A 21,956-nucleotide genomic window follows, 5' to 3' on the forward strand; every position below is an offset into this window, starting at 1 on the left:
GCCAATATAAGGGACTAGAAATATAAACTCTCCATATGATAGCATTGTATACTGAGGGGAATCTAAATGACAAATCTATGCTGCCAAACAGCATACTGTGTAATTTCATAAGTACAAATACAGGCACACAGTCATGGAATCCCTATGCAACATAGAAATAGTGGCCTGGTTTCCTTAGGGCAGAAATTAAAATAGAAACGAATGGCTTGGGCATAGGATTCCAAAATACAAGGCAGTATTATTTGAAGTAACTGAATAATGTGCGTTACCTTCTGAATGGAAGATGCTGGGAGCCTATGTGGTCATTAAAATCAAGACACTAAAGTTTCCTAGCAGTGATTTTCTTAAATGAACTAAATATGAAATTCTATTTTTCTGTGGAGCTAATCCAGACATAATTTTAATAGCGAGCAAAATAGGTTCTCAAGCTACTAATTAATTCTTGAAAAAAAAATTTAAATCTAAAAACCAAGGACTTTCAGCATCTCTTGTCTCTTCTTCACCCAACATCTGGAAGCACATAATTCCCCCTTTTCTGTTCAGGAGCTCAAGCCATGTGATCCTGTCCACCATTAAACCATCCTAACAAAATTTAAAATAAATAAATCCACCAGAATATACATTCTTTTATATTTTAGCTGTATAGATTGCTCCACTAGGTGCTCTTTTGACAGTAATTGATCACCAATTTTGTGCATTTCATGTTCTACTCTACACTTTACCCCTACAAGGGGTTAATAGCAATAGCAATAGCAATAGCAGTGGACTTATATACCGCTTCATAGGCCTTTCAGGCCTCTCTAAGCGGTTTACAGAGAGTCAGCATATTGCCCCCAACAATCTGGGTCCTCATTTTACCCACCTCGGAAGGATGGAAGGCTGAGTCAACCCTGAGCCGGTGAGATTTGAACCGCTGACCTGCTGATCTAGCAGTAGCCTGCAGTGCTGCAATTAACCACTGCGCCACCTTGGTGAATTCTCACTGATACCGATGGTTAATGATTTTTAGTTAATTTTATTTATATAATAAAACAATTTTAAAGTTATAACAACACATAAAATATTAAACTACAATGAACAGAAACTTAAATCAGAACAGTATCAGTGATTAGTATTAGTATCAGTATCAGTGAACATTCAAATGCTTAGTGGTCCACTGAAGGCTGATTTTCTTATTTTTTCTTGCAATCCAGCTAGCATTCAGTTTATATAACTAGCGTAGATAATTCTACTATGGATTACTAATGCTTCTACTGTCTTCTTCCCCAATGTGTGCAGATGGGAGAATCTTCAGCACAAGTGTCTACTGCTATTGGATGGACCACGCCAGATGCTTTCAGCGTGTCGTGATTAATAAATTTAAGATGGGAAAGTTCTGATTGTGAGGCAGTTCAGATTAGGGTTGTAGGCATGGGCTGAAGTCACATTTGCGCAGCGACTTAGGCATTAACTCTTGATTTTCATTCATACAGCTCTTCATTCATGCAGCTCTATAAAATGTACAATAGTTGAAGTGCTAGTTACAGTGTAATCTCAAAGGAGAAGTATGTCAAGTTACCTGTGAAGGGGTTCTGTGTAAAGTCTCTGTCTATGAGAGACTAGCAAATAGAAGCAGTTGAAGCTCAAACTGAACTCTTTGGGTCACGTCAAGCTTGCTGTGTTAAATGCTTGCTTTTATAATTTGAAACCAAGGAACAATATTTAGCTTGATTCGCTTTGAGACTGCCTGGCTAGCATGATGTGTGTGACTACTGATCTGAGATTGTTACTTGAACAGGAAGTAGATCGCTGTCCACAAGAAGAAAGAAACTTGCGCAGCTTATCTTATCAGAAAACTAGATGGGTGATACACGCTTCACATCATTTATTTATCTCCTTAAATATACTGATTTGTTTTCTAATGTCTTAAACAGAATTTTCCTCAGAATTGAGCCATAGTTTAAAGTTTATAGCTTCATCCTTGATTGTGCCAAAAATTTAAAAGCATACGGTAAGGCTGGCTATCAGAAATTATAGCATTTCTAGTATAATTGTGGAATAACTGTAATTTAAGCCATTGTTGCCTTTCTTGGTCATGAGGTACTTGTTGTGTTATGTGGTTGAGAAGTAGATAATATTGGTCTCTAACCTCTGAAAAAAAAGGCTTTTGTTCTACATAGCTGTTTGGGCTATATTATCCCGTACCCCAGACCTAGTTTTCTGGCAAGATTAAAACCGTATGAAAATGTGACTTCAGACAGGTCCAAGTTTTTTTAAAGGGCTGTGGTAATGGCTAGTAACTGTATGTCCCTTACTGGGTGAAATTAGACATTTGTTTCCTTATATGTTGTATATTTCATGTATCAAATGGAGCATCTTAGAAGCTTTTAGGAGTAATAGACTGTCTGCGCTCTGAGGCTATCATTGTAACATTCTTTTGATTTTATTAATGAAGAACACAAGCACCTTATGATTAGGAAGCTATGTACTGTGCAACATTATTACAGCCCAGCAAGCTCTTGGATAATAGCTCAGTTAGAGAGCTTTTCCCACAAAGTATGTGTTAGCTTGTTGGACATTTTAGTATCTCAGGACAATCCCCCTTCTCGTAACGTTCTCCGCTTGGATCTGATCTCCACAGGGTGTCGTAGTCAATCTTCAGCACAGTTCTTAAGTGGAGACCAAGAACCCTGGGCCTTTAGAGGTGGTCTAGCAGGAGAGTTCCAGGTATCAATATGAATTCACAACTGAATGACATTGTCTTTGTTTTGAGAAATCTTTTTTTTTTGCACATCGGAGGGCTGGAAGGCTTGGTCTGCCGAAGGCTTTCTGGTTCAAAACCCAAATAGCCTGATAGCTTGTTTTAAAATAATTTTCCTCCCATTTCTACAGTAATATCCCAAGGAGATGCTGCCATTCCCACGCGCATGCGAAGCGCTGCGGCTTTAGTTGTACATTTCACATTGTTTCTTTGCAGGTCGCACAGCGTTTTTATCTGCGCCCGCAATTGCACAATGCGCGCCTGCTTGTCTTCCAGTGAGAACTCCATGAGCAAAGAGATTGCCATGCAGTGTAGTTAAGAACTCTTTCAAAGCAAACATTGGTTACATACTTGACAAATCAATTGGAAAATCAGTTTTAAAAGTTGGTTTCTTCTTGTGTTTGAATTTGCTCATGGATTTTTCAGGGGCTTACTTTCTTCCCCCTCACAGGTGCTCTCTGCGCACAGCCAATTGAGTCAGCACGTTGTTTTGGGTTAGTGTCTCTGGCCAGTTAACCCTCTTCAGACCAAACCTTTCCTCCTGACACATGGCTATCTTATGCTGAGAACATAGATGAGATTTGGCAAGATAATGCTAAAAAATGAGTTTAATGTTAAGTGCTGTAACAGTTGTGTATCTTAGACTTCTATTCAGATAAAATGGTCCTTACGTTTGTAAAGCCTGCAAATTCCTATCTTCCTTTGGGGTGCCTGCAATACCAAAAGTTATCTTGGGAGTCTGCAGTGCGCACCCAAGAATGTATTGTCTCTTGCTTCTCACTTACGTTAACTTTTTATTTTCACAGCGTTTGCTGCCTATTGAAGGAGCAAATGACCTCTTCTTTCAGCCCCCTCCTCTGACTCCTACTTCCAAAATCTACACCATCAGGCCCTATTTTCCGAAGGATGAGGTAACCTAAATTCTTTTGTGGTCTTATGCGAACTTGATTTTTGAGAGAACATCTTGATCGAGGCAACTGTTTCCTTTTTCAAGAGTCTCTTGAATGCCTGAGAAATGTATGGCTTGAATAGGAAAGATTATTGAAGTGAGTTTAAATGATTCATTCCAGGTTCATTGTAAATAACATGCAGTCCTGGCATTATTTATACCAACATTTTCCCAAATTGTAGAATATAGTTAGCTTGATCCTATTGCTTTTTAAAAAAATTGTAAGTATTCTTGATACTTTGACTGATTGCCTTGATAAGACTCCTGAATCAAAGCTTCACATACTCCTGATACTTGGGAAACTAACCCTGAATTAATTTTGTGTTTTGTAATATCAGATCAAATCAAAGAGGATGGGAGACTAATATTGTAATTAATATACTTTGAATTCTGTCCCTTGTGTTTTATTACTATGTGGGGTTTTGAAGAGTAATTTTTTTGATTTATATAACATTCTATTGTCAGTAGTTGCAATATCTGTGAAATATGAACTGTTATGGAACCATGGTTCTAATAAATGAGCATGTCTGTTTCATATTAGAATGCTATGACTCCCAAAGAAAAATAGCATGTTGGCACAAAGTTTAAACATATTTTTTGTGTATTGTGTGTCTTTAGGCATCAGTGTACAAGATTTGTAGAGAAATATATGATGATGGAACTGATCAGCCTTTTCACAGTCAGCCAGACCTAATCGGAGACAAGTATGCATTACTTTGATAGAAATTTGATTGTGTTGGCTATATATTCTATTTGTACACCTCTTGCTATAAAAATGTAATACAATTCATTGTATATTACATTTGTGCATTGTGAGATTTTTGTAGTTTTCACAACTATGGTGACATAGGGTTAACTAAGTATTGGTAATACATTACACATGTTTAAGATTCCAGTTTCTGAAAGCAACAAAAAATCTCAGAGAAAAATCCCTAAAAGTTTTAAATCTTGTATCTGACTCTTGAGAAATAGTTAAGTAGTTAGAAGAAAACAAATTTATATAACATGGACTAGGAATACAATGTAAACATTTATCCTGAATTTAACAAACTTTGGATGACTTGCAAAGCCTAATACTGCAGTTGACTTTGAGAGGACTATTTACTTCAAATTGCTAAATTGAGGTGGGAATATTTAGTCGTTCTAGGGATGTGTAGAAAGTTCCTTGCATGGAGCAACCAGTTTCTGGTGACCTATTCCTGAATTAAAATTACTTGGTGCAGACATGGACCCCAACTATCTATGTTCCTTCCATATAGAAGCATTTTGGGGTTGAAGGGAAGAATATAGGTAAGGTTGTCAGCTGTGGTTAAAGGATGATGATAAAGTAAAGTGTTGGGAATCAGGAAGGAGTGTTCAAATTGGTTGGATATATTAACCTAGAATCCAGGAGTGGCACTTACTAAGAATAGGTGGGGAAAGGAAGATGCTGGAAAGATAGGTCGATGAGCCTGTGCATGTGACATACAGAAGGGAGTGAGAGAAAGGGTCTTGCTTTATTTATTTTGTAATGAATCCATCCATATACATTTTTTTCAGAGAAAAAGTAATACTGTATTTTTCGGAGTATAACACGCACCTTTTTACTCCAAAAAGAGGGTGAAAATCTGGATGCGTCTTATACTCCGAATATAGCCCCACCTACTTGGTCCACGGATAGGGTTTTCAGGTGGTTCCAGGCAGCAGGGATCCTCACTTCCACACGGAGCCTGATCCCCGAAGTGGCCCAGGGAATTGCATTGAAAGCCTTTTGAAGGCTCCCTCATGAGTCGCCAAGTGCTTGCCCCCTCTCTGACACCCGCTGAGTCTCCTCCCACCGCAGACGCGCTTTCTCTTTTCCCCTGGCCAGATCCGCCACCTGAAATGTGAGGATCATGGAGGAAAGAGCTTTCAGGTGGTAGCGCCTTCTGCACACATTGTTATTGGAATCGGGGGGGGGGGGGGGCGGACAGACCTGAAAATGCTTTCTTCCACAATCCTAACTGGTGTCAGAAGGGTGGCAAGGGCTTGGTGGCTCCTGAGGGGGTTGAGCCTTCTCCGCTCACAACGTCATCGCCCTGAGGGTATCGCTGGCAGCCACTTCCCGCAACTCAGGAGGTGTACACTCTCCTGCTGCCGCTTGGCATGAAAACACTTTCCTCCATGATCCTCATGTTTCGGGGCAGTGCTCATCTCTGTTTCAAAGCCGAAGAGCCAGCACTGTCTGAAGACGTCTCCGTGGTCATGTGGGTGGCATGATTAAAGGCCAAAGGCGCATGGATCGTTGTTTCTTTCCCACCAAAGGTGGTCCCTATTTTTCTACTTGCATTTTTACACGCTTTCAAACTGCTAGGTTGGCAGAAGATGGGACAAGTAATGGGAGCTCACTCCATTATGCAGCACTAGGGATTTGAGCCCCTGAACTCCTGACCTTTCTGATAGACAGTGTCTTAGCCACTGAGCCATCATGTCCCTATATAGATATATACAGGTCTTAATTTTAAAAAATGAAGATTCATATTAAATAAGTTTGATTTCTGAAATAAAACCTTATCAAAAAAGGTTGTTTCATTATTAGGTTATTTGGCTTAAGTAGAATTATTTTTTTCGTCCCTAACTGGAGCCATTTGAGATTTGTCCCAACCAATGCTCCCTCTAAGCTGCGTGGCCGCGCATGTGGCAACAAAACACCACGCAGCAGTTTCCAACTGCCGCGCAGTGGTTATTGTGAGACGCCTTTCACCATAATGGGAGAGGAGAGCCAGCCTGGAGACAGCAATCAGTTCTATGTCCACAAGGCAGAATGTAAGTAGCTCAGAGAAGGGGTGTGGGGGTTGGGAGAAAGCATGGGATGGGCTCCTAGCAGCGGGTGCTCAGATTTGCCAGAGAGGGAGGGAGGGAGAGAGAGAAAGAGAGAGAGTATCCCTCCTTCCTTCAGCCCAACACTCTCGCTGGCATCCCGGCCAGATGAGAGGGACTGCAGAGGGTCTCCTCGAATCTAGGGCACCGAGTCATTTGATGGGAAAGTTGCCTCTTGGAATGACCCAGATTGGCTCCCGCTTCATCTCTCCTGCTTCGTCTCTCCTGCCTCTTTGCTTCTCCGTTTGGTCTTTGGGCGGCAGATCAAAAGTGGAAGCCAATCCGGGTCATTCCTTCCAAGAGGCAACTTTCCCATCGAATGACTCGCTGTCCTAGACTCTAGGAGACCCTCTGCAGTCCCTTTCATCTGGCCTGGATGCCAGCGAGAGTGTTGGGCTGAAGGAAGGAGGGATTCCCTCTCTCTCTCTCTTGAGAGAGAGAGAGAGAGTGAGTGAGTTAGTTGGTGGGCAGACTTAGCACTTCGTTAAGTTTGTTTCTCTGTGTGTTGTGCATATATACATGTCTCCATGGGTGCAATTGTGCAAGCATTTTTTTCCTCTTTAAAAGAATTTTTGGATTTCTCCTCACCAAACCTTTAAGACTGAAAGAGTTAGAGTTGAAATATAAAGAGATTGTCAATTGCCATACTGTTAGATTGGTAGGCAATTATGGACTATCTTGATTATATCCTCCTTAGAAAGAATATGCTACTGTATGGTTGAGAAAAAGACCAAACTTCATTCCATGGAAACCAAACAAAGTTCATATGGAGGGTTTCTTTCTACGATGGGCTTCTTGGGTCAACAGTGAATATCAAAAATGTAGGTAAAAAGTTAAGCAGGCAATAGGCAATTACAAAAAGGGAAGCCAACTTTCTGAATTCTGTTTCTTTGACTTAGTGACTTATAAATAGTAGACTAATGTTCTGAAAACGTGACCTAAATTTCTATATATTTTAAATAGCTGTAAAGCTATGCTGAAAAAGTTGTTCTCAAGGTATTGTGATAAATTCAATAAAAAGAAGGAAATTCTTGATGAACTTAAGGAGGAATGGGAGTATTGGATAGTAAATGGACAAATAAAATTACCAATCAAAGAGAATATTTGCATCTCAGGGTTGAAATGAGATGTTCTCTCTTCCTCTTTCTTCTTCCTCTCTCTCTGTCTCTCTCATCCTCTTTCTCTTTGTCTCTCTTCTCTTTCTCTCTTTCTTTTCCATTCTTCTGTCACTTTCTCCTTCTCCCTTCTCTCTCCTCTTTGTCTCTTTCTGTCTCATCCTTTCTCTTTGTCTCTCTTTCTCTCTCCTTCTTTCCCACTCTTCTGTCACTTTCTCTCCTCTGTCTCTTTCTGTCTCTCTTCCCTCTTTTTTCTTCCTCTCTCCTACTCTTTTATCACTTTCTCTCTACCTCCCAACCTGTCCCCATACTTATCTTTGACTGATCATGTTTGCAATAATTTACCTTCTTTTCTAAATAGGCACAGTTCCCTTACCGGATCCCTTGCTCACTCACTCAAACACACACACACACACACACACACACAAAACCATTTTTCTCCATTCCAATTCAGATCCTATAAATCAATTGCTCTGTGAAACATCTGTGAAAAAAATTCAGGTGCTCAGATATGAAAATGTGCCACTCAAACACTATACTTTTCCGCACACACTGAAAAAAAATTAGAAGGAACATTGGTCCCAACTAATACCTATTGCTTTGTTATTTTTCTGCTGGTTGTTTTTCTTCAAGTAGAATGTCATTAGGATAGTATGCATATCTTGCAATTATAATTGTTCAAATCTTCTATCACTATTCTACATCTGGGACTTAATATTAGAATGCTGAGATTGGTACAAAACATTGGTACAAAAGGCAGATATTTTTTTAAAAAAAATCACTCTTCAGAAATTTCTTCCATGTTACCTAGGGGAAATAGATCTAGTTTTACTGTTTTACTTGTCCTTTCCGTTTTCATGCTTGGTCCAGAATTTCAAGTTTAAGAAATGGCTGGTTCAGTTCTGTTTTCTCACTGTTTAAGGCAGCTTTCTCCAAATGTTCTTTAAATCCACTTTGACATGGATTTTCATGGAGTGATGTGGCCTGATCTCCTCGTTGCCATTACCTCTACAGTTTGTTTGTTTTTCAAAATTTCCCATAAGATATTACCAGATCCTTTAGGTTTTTAACATGTATTGTATTGTATTGTATTGTATTTGGTTTATTTGCATACAAATAAACCAAATACAACATGTAGTTTCATTAGAAAGCATAACACATACCCTACTGGCCTAATGTTTTTAGTTTCAAGGTATTATATAATATGCAGTTTTTATTGATTTCATTCATTAATTCATATCTTCCTGTTCCCATGTATTATATTAATGGTTTTGCTTTTCTGTAAATATGTTTTGTGATTGTTGTCTATTATTTAATATAGTTTTTGTGATTTGAATTTTTGTTGCTTTTGTTCTCATTCACTATTTCTTTCCTCTCAGGTTGGTGGGTGGCTTACTTTCCCTGAGTCCAGATTACTGCTTTGTTCTGGAAGATGAAGATGGCATCTGTGGTTATGCACTGGGTACTGTTGATGTAACCCCTTTCATTAAGAAATGTAAAATTGCCTGGATTCCTTTCATGCAGGAGAAATATAGCAAGCCAAGCGGTGATAAGGAACTATCAGAGGCTGAGGTTAGTCGTGCCAACTTATGTATGATATGAACAAACAATATGATACATGTTTCAGTTCAACTTTAGTGGGAACAAATTATGCAGGTCCTGTCCAGTGTTACATTTTAGACTTACAGAGTTTATAAATGCATATGATAAAAAATATGATACATATTTTTTCTGTTTGCCTCAAGAAATCTCTATTAATATATATCTTCAGTTCACTGTTTGAGTATGAATTGAAGAGGTTGGATTTCATTCTTAAAAATTACCTTGAATTATTGTCTGTCATAGCAACCACTTTTTATAGGGATATGTAACATTTTCCACAAATGGAGCAGCTGGTTTTGAATGGCACAGGCAGAAATAAGTCAGCATGAGGGGAAATGGGGAAAAGACCTAGGGCTGATGACTGGAAGGATGTAAGAAGGCACAGGGAAAATGGGAGCTCCAGTGGAACACAGTTGATCCTCAATTGACAACAATTTGTTTAATGACTGTTTGAGGTTACAGTGGCACTGAAAAGAATGGCTTATGTCTAGTGTTCACACCTCCAACCACTGCAGCTTTCCATGGTGGTGTGATCAAAATTTGGGCACTTGGCAACTGACATATATTTATAATAATTGTACAATCATGTGATCATCATTTGTAGCCTTCCCAGCCAGCTGCTGACAAGCAAAGTCAGTGGGGAAAGCCAGGTTTACTTAACGCATGGTTCACTTAACAATTGCAGTAACTCACTCAACAGCTATGGCAAAAAGTCGTAGAATGGGACAAAACACATTTAACTGCCTTGTTTAACAACATAAATTTGGGGCTCAATTTTGGTTGTAAGTTGAGGACTACCCATATGCTATGTTGGAGTACTAAGGGAAGTGAGTATATGCCCCAGCATTGCCCTATTTGCTCCTGAATTTGGTTTCTCCGGAATCAGAACAAGGAAAGCATTCTGAGTTTTGCTGGTCTATGGTAGGCTCAAAACAGTTTGAAAGAACTTGTTGGTGCAGTTGTATTTGATTATGTAATTATTGAATAGTCAAATAGTATAGGTTTTTTTGTTTGAGCAGGAAGCTGGACTAGAAGACTTCCAAGGTCTCTTCCAGCTTATTGTATTCCTATTCCCATTCTCTATTCTATTCTTTAACAAATCTATATGGTCATCCATCTGCCTGAATTTGACTTTGGGTGGTTTACTACTAGAATTTTTTTTTTTTTTTTTTAGAATTTTATTAGAATTTGTAGGCCGCCCTTTTCCCTGAGGGGACTCAGGGCGGCTCACACAAAAACTGGGAAAGGGGAATACAGACAGTAGGACAAAACATGTAATAAAATAGCAAACAACAAACACTCATCATTCGGGCGGGTAACTATCCTATCCCCAGGCCTGACGGGCGAGCCAGTTCTTCAAGGCTATGCGGAAGGCCTGGACGGTGGAGAGGGTACGAATCTCCACGGGGAGCTCGTTCCAAAGGGTCGGGGCTACTGCTGAGAAGGCCCTCCTCCTTGTAGTTGCCAGCCGACACTGGCTGGCCGATGGAATACGGAGGAGGCCTAATCTATGAGATCTTATCGGTCGTAGGGATGTAATTGGCAGAAGGCGGTCTCTCAAGTATCCAGATCCACTGCCATGTAGGGCTTTATGGGTGATTAATAGCACCTTGAAGCGCATCCGGAGATCAACAGGTAGCCAGCGCAGCTCGCGGAGGATAGGTGTTATGCGGGTGAATCGGGGTGCACCCGCAATCACTCGCGCGGCTGCATTCTGCACTAGCTGAAGTCGCCGGATGCTCCTCAAGGGCAGCCCCATGTAGAGCACATTGCAGTATTCCAGCCTAGAGGTCACAAGGGCCCGAGTGACTGTTGTGAGAGCCTCCCGATTCAGGTAGGGTCGCAACTGGCGCACCAGGCGAACCTGGGCGAATGCCCCCCTGGTCACAGCCGTTAAGTGGTGGTCAAATGACAGCTGTGGATCCAGGAGGACTCCCAAGTTGCGAACCCTCTCTGAGGGGTATAAAATTTGACCCCCCAGCCTGAGTGGTGGAATAATAGCCAAATCTTTGGGAGGGAAACACAACAGCCACTCGGTCTTTTCTGGGTTGAGCACAAGCTTGTTCACCCTCATCCAGTCCATAACGGCCTCAAGACCCCGGCTCATCACGTCAACCGCTTCATTGATTTGGCACGGGGCGGACAGATACAATTGAGTATCGTCCGCATATTGATGGTATCTAATCCCGTGCCTGCGGATGATCTCTCCCAGCGGTTTCATGTAGATGTTGAATAGTAGGGGGGATAAGACCGAACCCTGAGGCACCCCATAATTTAGGGGCCTAGGGGACGATCTCTGCCCCCCCACTAACACCGACTGCGACCTGTCCGAGAGGTAGGAGGAGAACCACCGTAACACGGTGCCTCCCACTCCCACCTCCCGCAGTCGTCGCAGAAGGATACCATGGTCGATGGTATCGAAAGCCGCTGAGAGGTCAAGGAGGACCAGGATGGAGGAACGTCCTTCATCTCTGGCTCTCCAGAGATCATCCATCAATGCGACCAAAGCGGTTTCTGTGCTGTAACCGGGCCTGAAGCCTGACTGGAAGGGGTCTAGGTAGTTTGCTTCCTCCAAGGACCGTTGGAGCTGGAAGGCCACCACCTTCTCAACAACCTTCCCCAGGAAGGGAAGGTTGGAGACTGGACGATAGCTATTAAGAACAGCTGGATCCAAGGATGGTTTCTTCAGGAGGGGTCTCACCACCGCCGCTTTCAGTGCGGCGGGGAAGTTCCCCTCCCGAAGGGAGGCGGTCACAACCGCCTGGATCCAGCCTCGTGTCACCTCACTGCAGTTAGTAACCAGCCATGAGGGACACGGATCCAGAACGCAGGTGGAAGTACTTACAGCTCTCATGGCCTTGTCCACATCCCCGGGGGTAACGTCTTGAAACTCAACCCAGAGCTGTTCTACTTGGTCCCCCTGCGCCTCGGCTGGAACTGCGGGGGTGGAGTCCAAGTCCGACCGAAACCGAGCAATTTTGTCCGCTAAGAATTGGGCATATTCTTCAGCTCTGCCCTGCAAGGGTTCCCCCGCCTCCCTTTTGTTCAATAGGGAGCGGGTTATCCTAAACAGGGCGGCTGGGCGGGACTCAGCGGATGCTACCAGGGTGGCTATGTGCGATCTTTTTGCTGCCCTAAGTGCCCTGGTGTATTCCCTGGTGCAGGTGGTTACCATTGCCCGGTTCGATTCGGACTTATCGGACCTCCAACGGTGCTCTAGGCATCTCCTCCGGCGCTTCATCTCCCGGAGTTCCTCGGTGAACCAAGGGGGTCTCCGGGATCCGCCGCCTCGGAGGAGCCGCAGTGGCGCAATCCGGTCGAGGGCCTCCGACGCTGCCGAGTGCCACGCAGCAGCCAGAGTCTCCACCGGATTGTGGGCGAAAGAGTCAGGAATAACCCCAAGCTCTGTCTGGAACCTTACTGGCTCCATAAGACGCCTGGGGCGGAACCACCTGGTCGGTTCCTCCTCCCTACAGTGGGGGTTTGGCCTCCGGAAGTCGAGCCTCAGTAGGCAATGGTCTGACCACGACAGGGGTATGATGTCACTCCCCCTCAGACCAAGATCACAAATCCACTGCTCCGAGAGAAATACGAGGTCAAGCATGTGTCCCGCTGAATGGGTTGGGCCCCGAATTACTTGGGTCAAGCCCATGGCTGTCATGGAAGCCATGAACTCCTGCGCCCCATCAGAGTTTTCACCGAGCGACGGCAAATTAAAGTCCCCCAGGACCATCAACCTAGGGAACTCAATTGCCAGCTCGGCTACCGACTCGAGGAGCGAGGGGAGGGCTGCTGCAACGCTGTTGGGAGGCAGGTACTAACAATTAAAATAATGCTGCAACCATTCAATCTCACTTTTTTTGAAGCGAGATTGCATGATTAGAACTGATGGGATGGGTACATGTGTTCAGGAAGAATATTTCATAAATGATTCAGAATATGTCAATAGTATAATACTGTCATTATGCAGTGGATGCAAGAGAGCTGACTATATAATTTGGATCATTTGCATAATAATTCCATGGCAGCTCATGAAAATGTTGCCCATTACATGCAAGGTCCGCTCTATCAAGGCTATGAAAACTTTATACCTTATGCTTTTGTGTGTGCATGACTCTGAGTTGAGTGTTGAACATAGTTTTTAAAGGTTGATGGCAATATTTGTAAAAAGGTCTAGGAATCTCTTGACAAGACCTCTGCCAGACAATTTAGCATAATATCCTTATTAAGACATTTATATTTAGACATCTGTATATGAGTATGTTTTAGATTAATCATTTCATTATTAAACAACACCCACCTGCACATATTTCTCTTCCGTCCTTCCTTCCAACAAAATAATTTTAAAAAACAACACTGAAAGTGAATAATGAGGAAGCAGAATTGAAATCCTTTGGAAAGGAAGTTAGGAATTAGAAGGTATAACAAGAATATGGATAAATAGGTAAAAATAAGGGTATCCATATTCCATAACAATTCTGTCTGCAAACATTTATGTGTTCTACTGCTTGCTTCGTTTTTAACAGTTTTTCCCCATTTTTATAAAGGGAATATAAGGTTCCTCCTATCCATTCACAGTAAATATTTTTCATGAGGAAGCTCCTGCAGTTTTTCTAGTCTTGAGCATTTAATTTAAAACATGTTAGATCAATTGAAGAGAGGGATATCTTAGCATTCATAGCATTTAGGCAGTATAGCATCTTTTCTACGTGGTTTGTTCAATGTTTTGGCTAACAAGATGCTATTACAGCCCTTGTTTAGCAGGTGTGGATAATGTTTCTAATGTATACTGTTAATAGTAAAATACATATTTTGTATATTACAGAAAATCATGCTGAGCTTTCATGAGGAGCAAGAAGTTCTGCCAGAAACATTCCTTGCCAATTTCCCATCACTGATAAAGATGGATATTCATAAAAAAGTGACAGATCCAAGTGTCGCTAAAAGCATGATGGCCTGCCTGTTGTCCTCTCTCAAGGCAAATGGTAAACTGCCGTTGTTGCTTTTCAGGTTACTGAGGTATTAAGAGCAGTAACTACATTCTGCATTTCTGGAAAGGTTATAACATTACGCCAGGGGTCCCCAACCCCTAGACCATGGCCCAGTACCAGGCCGCAGCCTGTTCAGAACTGGGCTGCACAAGCAGTGGGAGAGCATGTGTGCACACATAGGTGGCCCTTGCACACAAAGCTCCCCTTGCTCAAGGGGGGGGGGCATCTTGTGTTCACAGGCAAAGCTCCCTTCCCACAAGCAGCAGCCACTTGCACTTGTGCACTAAGCTCCTTTCATGTGAGCTGCAGGCACATGTGTCTGCCTCTCACACAAATGAAGCTGCGCGCCCACGTGCCACTCACAAGAAACTATTCCCTCCCACCTGCCTGGCTGCTAAGCCAGGAAAGTTGTGGACCGCTGCTTTATCAGGTGGGGAATGTAAATAATCAGGAATGGACAAACTATATTCCTTGCTTGTTAATACTTCCACTACAGAGTAAAGAGGTCAGATTTGTAATCTAGGAGTGATGTGTAATATTCATGCTTAAATTATTGCAATGAGTTTTACATGAAACTACTTTCCAGAAATATTTAGCAATAGCAACTCTTCCAGAATTCAATACTTTAATTTCTTACTTGATGTTTGCTAGCAATAACATGAGGAAGATTTATTATTGTGTGCCTCTCCATCACAATACCTGAAAATCTATCTTGGAAAGCCTACTAAGCTATCTGCATCTGAGATTCTGTGAGATCAAGAGAGGGTCAGTGGTTATAATCTTCATGTGGAACAGTGTTCCCAGTTTCCTTAAGTATCTTGGTTCAGATGGGCTTTTAGCTACTTAATATCCTTTGGAGTTGTAAATACTAAAAGGCATCTGTTAGTAGTATTGCCAATGAGCTTGTGGAAGATTTGTTCTTAATGACTTTTTGTCATAAGCCATTGCAATGGAATAAACTCCATATTATGTTTCCATTCACAAACATGGACATCTCTAATATGTAACAATCTAGAGTTGAATCGTTGCTGGTACTAAGGCAAGATGCATTATTTTTGGGTTGCTACTTCTTTTAATATATAAAAAAGAAACAAAAAGCCCAAAGAAGCTACCAGGAACTTACTCATCATAGCAAATTTAAGGAGTTGGAGATTACATACAGAAAACCATCAACTGATATAGAAAAGCACCAAAAAAGGTTGTGACTGCAGATTGGAATTAATAATATTATATTACCTTTGTATGTCTTGAATATCTTGTTCACTTTTTTTTTTCTTTAGCTTCTGAGAAGGCCCAAGTCCATGATTTAACCGAGGTGCATAATCCAGTTACAGCTAGTTTCATATGCCCAGGAAGTTTAAACTTTATGTTTTATAGGAAACTCTGAAAAAGATTCCAGAACAATTTATAAGAGCTCCAGGCATGCCCGAAGTAACTTTCTGGATGCTAGACAATTTCATGAAGACTGAAAAGCTGATCATTCTGCTGTGCATGATTGGAATTTGGATCAAACTATAGGACTAAATGCACAATGATCTGTGCTGTTCTCTGTTCAGTCACCAGTCTAGATTCTCTCTGCTTCTATTCTCTTACCAAATGTTTTCCTTTGATTTTATTCATTTGCAAATCGTTTTGCTCTTTTTTAGGCTCCCGTGGGGCTTTCTGTGAGGTGAGACCGGATGATAAAAGAATCCTGGAATTTTACAGCAAGCTGGGATGCTTTGAAATAGCCAAAATGGAAGGTTTTCCAAAAGACTTCGTTATCCTTGGAAGAAGTTTGTAAGGGATTTTTTTTTTAGTGAAGCTGTTGAGACTGGAGCCAACCAACGGTTGGAGAGTAGTGAGCCTGAGTTTTGTTATTCTCTGCCCTTTCTATGGCAGCAGTCAGCTGGCCTGACAGGAAAGAACCACCCATTTCATTCTCCCTTATGCTGCTGAAAAGAGTTCGAAGAATGGTTACTGGTCATCATCTCCTGGTCTTACATGAAGTGCTAAGGGATATTGCATATGAAGTAGCTTCAGGAAAAGATTCACAAGAATTCTCAAGAGAAGGATTGGGGGCTTCTCCATCTCTGCATATCAGCAGAGAGGTCGACTCCTTTGTATCATGAAATAGGATGCAATATGGAAGTGGGATCCCTGAATAGAGAAACACAGGGTACCTGTGCAGGTCATGTTATGAAAGATGAAAACTCATGATTGTGTTTGCTGTTTTGCTTATTAGTAAGGAAATGGCCATCACCTCTAAAGAAAATTGATTAAGCTTTGTGCTTTGTAGGGATAAATTGTGCATTTCTCTGTGGCAAAGTCACTCAGTGGCAGAAATGTAAATTTCAGTGTGTAAATATATACATATATAGATATATAGATATATAAACTTGCTGAATGCTGACGCTTTGTGTTTTAATTGTTTTTGTATTTTATTTTATTTTTGCTTTCCAAAGCAAAGTGGTATTTTTCCTGAGACAGCACCTTCAATTTCAAAAAAGACATTATTATTACTATTTTTGATCTAGACTGCTATGTTTCATGCCCTTTACTAGAATGCCAGTGTGAAAGCATATGAAAAGTGCTGATCTAGAGGGATCAATCCTTTAGAGAAGGAATTTTCAGGAAATGGGTAAATATTGCTTCCTACCAAGAAAAACGTATCGACAGTCACTTCAATGATAGCTACTGAGTTGCTCACCCGTACTCACAATGGGTGAATGGAAAAATACTACAACTTCAGCGCCCCATCCTTCCCTGTTCCGTCTCATTAAATCAAGGTCTTCAAGTCATACATATTTGTTACAGACTTCGGGGGGGGGGGTGAAATAGCAAAAAGCACATTTTATATATTATTTAAATGTTACCTAATTTTAATATCACTGCCTGTTCCAAACATTTAAGGTTTTTACTGCAATCTGACAAACTCTATGGAGCTGTAGGAGGGATGATGGATGCACTTCTTTTGTTCTAAGAAGCTGTTAGCCAACATAATGCTTCATTATTTTCACCTATTACAAGAAACTTATCTTTTTTGTTTCCTTTGAAATTATTTCTTTTTAATAAAGATGGAAATTGAACTGATCCTGTTGTTTTTTAAAAAAAACTTCAAAATATCATACTTTTTAAATGACATTTTACTACCATTTCAATTTGCACCCATTTCCTAGAAGCTAGTGTTTGGCCTTAGTTATAATTGCTTATTGATATTTTATTTTCACAATGAAAAGCAGAAAATTTCAGCTGCATCAAATACATTTCATTTGAGGAGCAAAATGATGGACAAAAGGACTCTCGTGGATTTTTTTTAATGCTTTTGAGTTTGGCTTTAACTAGGCAGCGTGTGTATATACAGTACAGTAGTTGGGTTTACTGCAGTTTTGTGGGGAGAGGGCACCTGGATTTTTATACTGTTAACAAATATAAATTTATCACTGTTATAAGTTAATTCTGTGCATCTTGAAAGTTTGAGTCAGTTGCTTACTCTGAGCGTATGAAGCGTAGCACTGACACAACTTTCAGGGTTACGGTATCAGTTGGAATGCAATTTTCATGACTGTCTTTCGATCTGCTGTATCTGTAGCAAAACAACAGACTGTAAAATTGTATTTGGAAACCATGTGAAAAATAGAATAAATTGCAAAAGTCAATGTAAAGGCATGTTTTGGTATAATGTTAGAGAATGAGGAAAATTAGTGGAGAAAAATAATTTTCCTGTTGTGTTTTATAACTCTCTAATGAATGTATGGTAGCATTGGATAGTTTATATTTTGGCTCCACAGTGCAGGTTTGGATAGAGAAAATCTGCCTCTTGTGTTCATTTCTCTTGGGCGTGCTTTTCTGTAAATACAGATGGACATTTCTAAAGGCTACTGAAATAGGTGTTTATTCTTACTGAGATTTCACAAACAATATCTTCTAATTTAAAAGACTAGTAATTCCTGGTAATAATGGTCCTTTACCACTATATATGATTAAGATCACTGCTGACAGCAGAAGTGTATAATTTGTGCCCCTCCAAAGCCCTAAAAAAACTCCCAAGGATCCATCAATTAGCAATTTTCAATGTGACAGAATGGAAAATGAGAGTAATAATGTTATGTTTAATTAATTAAATTAAGTTAAAGTGAATTCCACTTTTTCTTTGCTCCAAATAATATGGATCCTAGCCTACCAATAGAGAAAATATTATAGTTTAGGATTGAATTATGGGGTCCTTGGTGCTCTTTGAGTTTGGTTGCTTCCTTGCAGACTTTTCATTACCAAACTAGGTAACATCATCAATTGTAGTAGTTATGATATCTAGTTTGGTAATGAAATGTCTGCAAGAAAGCAATCAAGCTCAGGGACCCTGGTGGTCAAAACCTAACATAACTTTTTATTGAAATTTATATTTTGCCCAATAATTCTAGATAGCTGAATGAAAAATTAAGGAAGTGGGGGGAAGCTGACCTGATGTTTAATACTAGTCCTATCCTTTTGATTCCATTTTAGTTGATATGTTTTCAAACCCTTGAATTCCATAATTACTAGATAAGAGAGGAACAATTTTCATATAACGTGTCTGGATTTTTTAAAAATTTATCCTAGAATTAAGTATTTTAGCATGATGAATGGAATATTTAATGAGTAAATTTCTATTCAGATAGTCGAAATGTGTTACATATGAATTAACATTTTTGATATATATCATTTGGGTGCCATTTCTGTCCTGCAGTACAGTGGACAGTGTGGTAAACATCAATACGCTTCGCAATGCAAGTCAGTTCACTAGCCTAAACTGATTAGGAATTGTGGAAATTATAGCCTTAACACATCCAGATACCTGGCTTAGTCAATTAAGCAAGGACTTCAAAGGCATCATTCGCCTCCTTGTTTAGATCCCAAGTATGTCAGTTGCTCAGATTTCCAGATTTAGCTGTTTTATATATCATACTTTTTATCTCTCAATTTCATATTGTTTAAACAGAAAATGTTTTTTTTAATTGCCTTCTTGGACTTCATAAAGGTTGGGAATAGTATTAACAGGCTATGTGAAATTGAAACTGTCATGTCGCTCTTTTGTCATTTGTCTGATTTTTCTTGTTCTATATTTTTAATTCTTATTTCTAAGTTTAATAAAATATTTGACTTGGAACTTGGGGATTGAATAGGTATTTATTACCGGCCCAAGTATTTGTTTCTTGAATGTCTTCCTTCTGTGCTGCAGGTCTGGACCAAGAAAGATATTTTAAAAAATTGATTTAGATCACAATGTAATGACAGAAGTGAGACAGTAATTATTGCCTTTGGTTGAGGGTTAGTTCAAGCATTTTTACATGCTCTTCAATGTAGAGTAGAAAGTTTAAAACCAATGAGCCTGCCTATTACAATCATGATGGTAGTAAAGTTGCATCATTGACCTTAATTTTTAAAATTGCTCCAAACATTGCTCCAAACATTAAATCTCAGGCTCAGCATAGCTACTGCCTTTACAAATAATAAGGCCAAAGGTGAACATTATCTGTTTTCTCAGAAAAAACAAAATATCTTGCCATGATGCTATATGGTAGGTAATTTAATAACTCTTACCTCAAATGTTTTTTTCTGAGAAAGGAAATTATGATTGTCTCAACAGGTGGTCTTTAGATATGTAAGGTAACGCTGAGATAATTTACTCCCTGCTTGAAACATTTATGGACCATCAAATTTCCCCACGTTTTGACTAGATCATGTAGTCTAAAATGCAGTTACCGTAGTATATTATAGGTTATTATTTAGAAAGAGTGTGTAGTATGTTATATATCAGAGTATGTTAACTCTTATTCACACAGTAATGTAGACAATGGTTATTTTTGCATTCTGTATTCTCTAATATTACTTTTACTTTTCCCAGAGAAAGTGCAAAACACAAGAAAATCCTTTTGGAGCACTTTATCCCTTAATATTTTTTCAAACATTTCCTTATTTCTCTTATTTTTAGAACATCCTGATCACTGCATGAAAAATAAAAAAAATTAGTTACTCCTAGTTTTGTATCATGTGCAGACTTGATCATTATTCCCACAATCTCTTCATCTAGGTCGTTCACAAAATTGATTAGCAGAAAACTCTGTGAACTCATCTCAATATTATGCCATGGCACTGCTTCCAATCTATTTTCAAGCGAAATGTAGGAAAATGAGACTAACTAATGACTAGTTTGCAACAAGCCCACTGTGGCTTATGTTAATTGTTGCATCTCTATTCAAGGGCTGTTTTATATGTAAAATCTGCTTCAGGACTTGTCCAATAAAGGATGTCAAGTTGACTGTGAAATTCCTAGATTTCAGATCACAAAAAGTTTGGCCTACATCTCCATGGAGAACTGCTTCAACTGAATCATATTTCAGAGTTTTATAACCTAAATTGTTCATTTCAGTTCTTGCCATATTTCTGTTGGATTTAGATCTCAACCTTGACCATTCCAAACATTGAGTTTCTTTTTTTCATCCATTCTCCTATAGACTTGCTTGTATGCGGAAGCAAGTATTGGAATTGGAACTACTGTCTTTCTTCAGCTGACAGACAGATGGCCACATACTCTCCAGGCGAAGTCTGATACAAAGCAATATTCATGCCTTGTTAAGCAAGTACAAGTTTTTCAGGTTCACAGTACAGTAGTCAGTAGTCCTTAACTTAGAACAGTTCATTTAGTGCCCAAAGTTACAATGGCTTTGAAAAAAGTGACACAAGACCACTTTTCACACTTAAGACTGAGGTAGCATCCCCATGATCATGTGATTTACATTTGGATGCTTGACAACTGGTTCCTATTTATGACAGTTGCAGTGTCCTGGGGTCATGTGATCACCTGCAACCTTCCGAGAAGTAAAGACGAAGCCAGATTCACTTAACCATGTTACTAATGTAACAACATCAGTGATTCACTTTAAGAAATGTGGCAAGAAAAGATGTAAAAACGGGCAAAGCTCACTTAACTAATTTCTCAACATAAATTTTGGGCTCAATTGTGGTTGTAAGTTGAGGACTACCTGTATTACCATTTTCATGCTTGATGGTAGGAAATTCTTGACTGACTCATCCATTAAGCCTCCAAACTTCCACTTTGACTCATTCTTCCAGAACTCTGGGGAGTTATATACATAGTTTTTGTGAAACCTAAGACAAACATCAATGTTCTTAATAAGGAATTGCTTCCAACTTGCTACTCTCCCGTGAATTCTATTTTTACTTATTGTCTCTGGTGTTGGAATAGTAAATGCTGATTTTAGTCAGGATGAAAGGCCTTTAGCAAACAGATCCTTGGATGTTATTTTCATTAAAGGTGTGATTTTAGGAATGATTTTGACAGGATAAGCACTTTTTAGTTCTATTCTCCGTTTTAAGACACTATCATTGATATGTGGATTGGTGGATCCCCTTTTTATGACCCTTTTCCAAGCTGCTGCGCATCAAGACGTTTCCCCATACTGCTTCTGATCACAATATGAGTGTGTGGTGAGAACTTTGCTCACCCTCCCTTTAGCAAGCCCACATAAAGTTCTGATAATGCTCATTGGTAAGGAAGGAGTAGAATCGGAGAACTTCCATCAGCTACATATCCCCTTTCAGGAAGTTTTGGATTTCAATTTTGGGACCTTAAACGCAGAGAAGTTCAGCAGAGGAAAGCTTTGTTTCCCACAACAGGACAATCTAATCCCCTCCCTTTCCACGCTTGCATAGTTTAGTTTCAGAATCTCACGTGGGTTTTC

The 21,956-nt window shown here is 40.0% G+C and overlaps 1 protein-coding gene across 2 annotated transcripts in view; it reads left to right on the forward strand.

Annotated features, from left to right (window-relative positions):
- Positions 1-19,360, forward strand: part of OGA (O-GlcNAcase) — a 41,368-nt gene extending 22,008 nt beyond the window's left edge. Inside the window, exons 11-16 of one of the 2 annotated variants that reach the window (XM_014066731.2) lie at positions 2,621-2,706; positions 3,547-3,651; positions 4,308-4,393; positions 9,022-9,214; positions 14,070-14,229; positions 15,882-19,360. In XM_014066731.2, coding sequence (XP_013922206.2) covers positions 2,621-2,706; positions 3,547-3,651; positions 4,308-4,393; positions 9,022-9,214; positions 14,070-14,229; positions 15,882-16,018 — 767 coding nt within the window. In that variant the 3' untranslated portion in view covers positions 16,019-19,360. Of the gene's footprint in view, positions 1-2,620; positions 2,707-3,546; positions 3,652-4,307; positions 4,394-7,224; positions 7,349-9,021; positions 9,215-14,069; positions 14,230-15,881 lie in introns of those variants that run through there. The other variant, XR_015698047.1, reaches the window with a different exon arrangement.
- Positions 19,361-21,956: the final 2,596 nt, after the last annotated feature.

Source organism: Thamnophis sirtalis, unplaced genomic scaffold, assembly GCF_051295495.1.
Source record: "Thamnophis sirtalis isolate CommonGarterSnake01/CBP01778 unplaced genomic scaffold, rThaSir2_p1.2 scaffold_11, whole genome shotgun sequence".
In the NCBI taxonomy this organism is placed as follows: domain Eukaryota; kingdom Metazoa; phylum Chordata; class Lepidosauria; order Squamata; family Natricidae; genus Thamnophis; species Thamnophis sirtalis.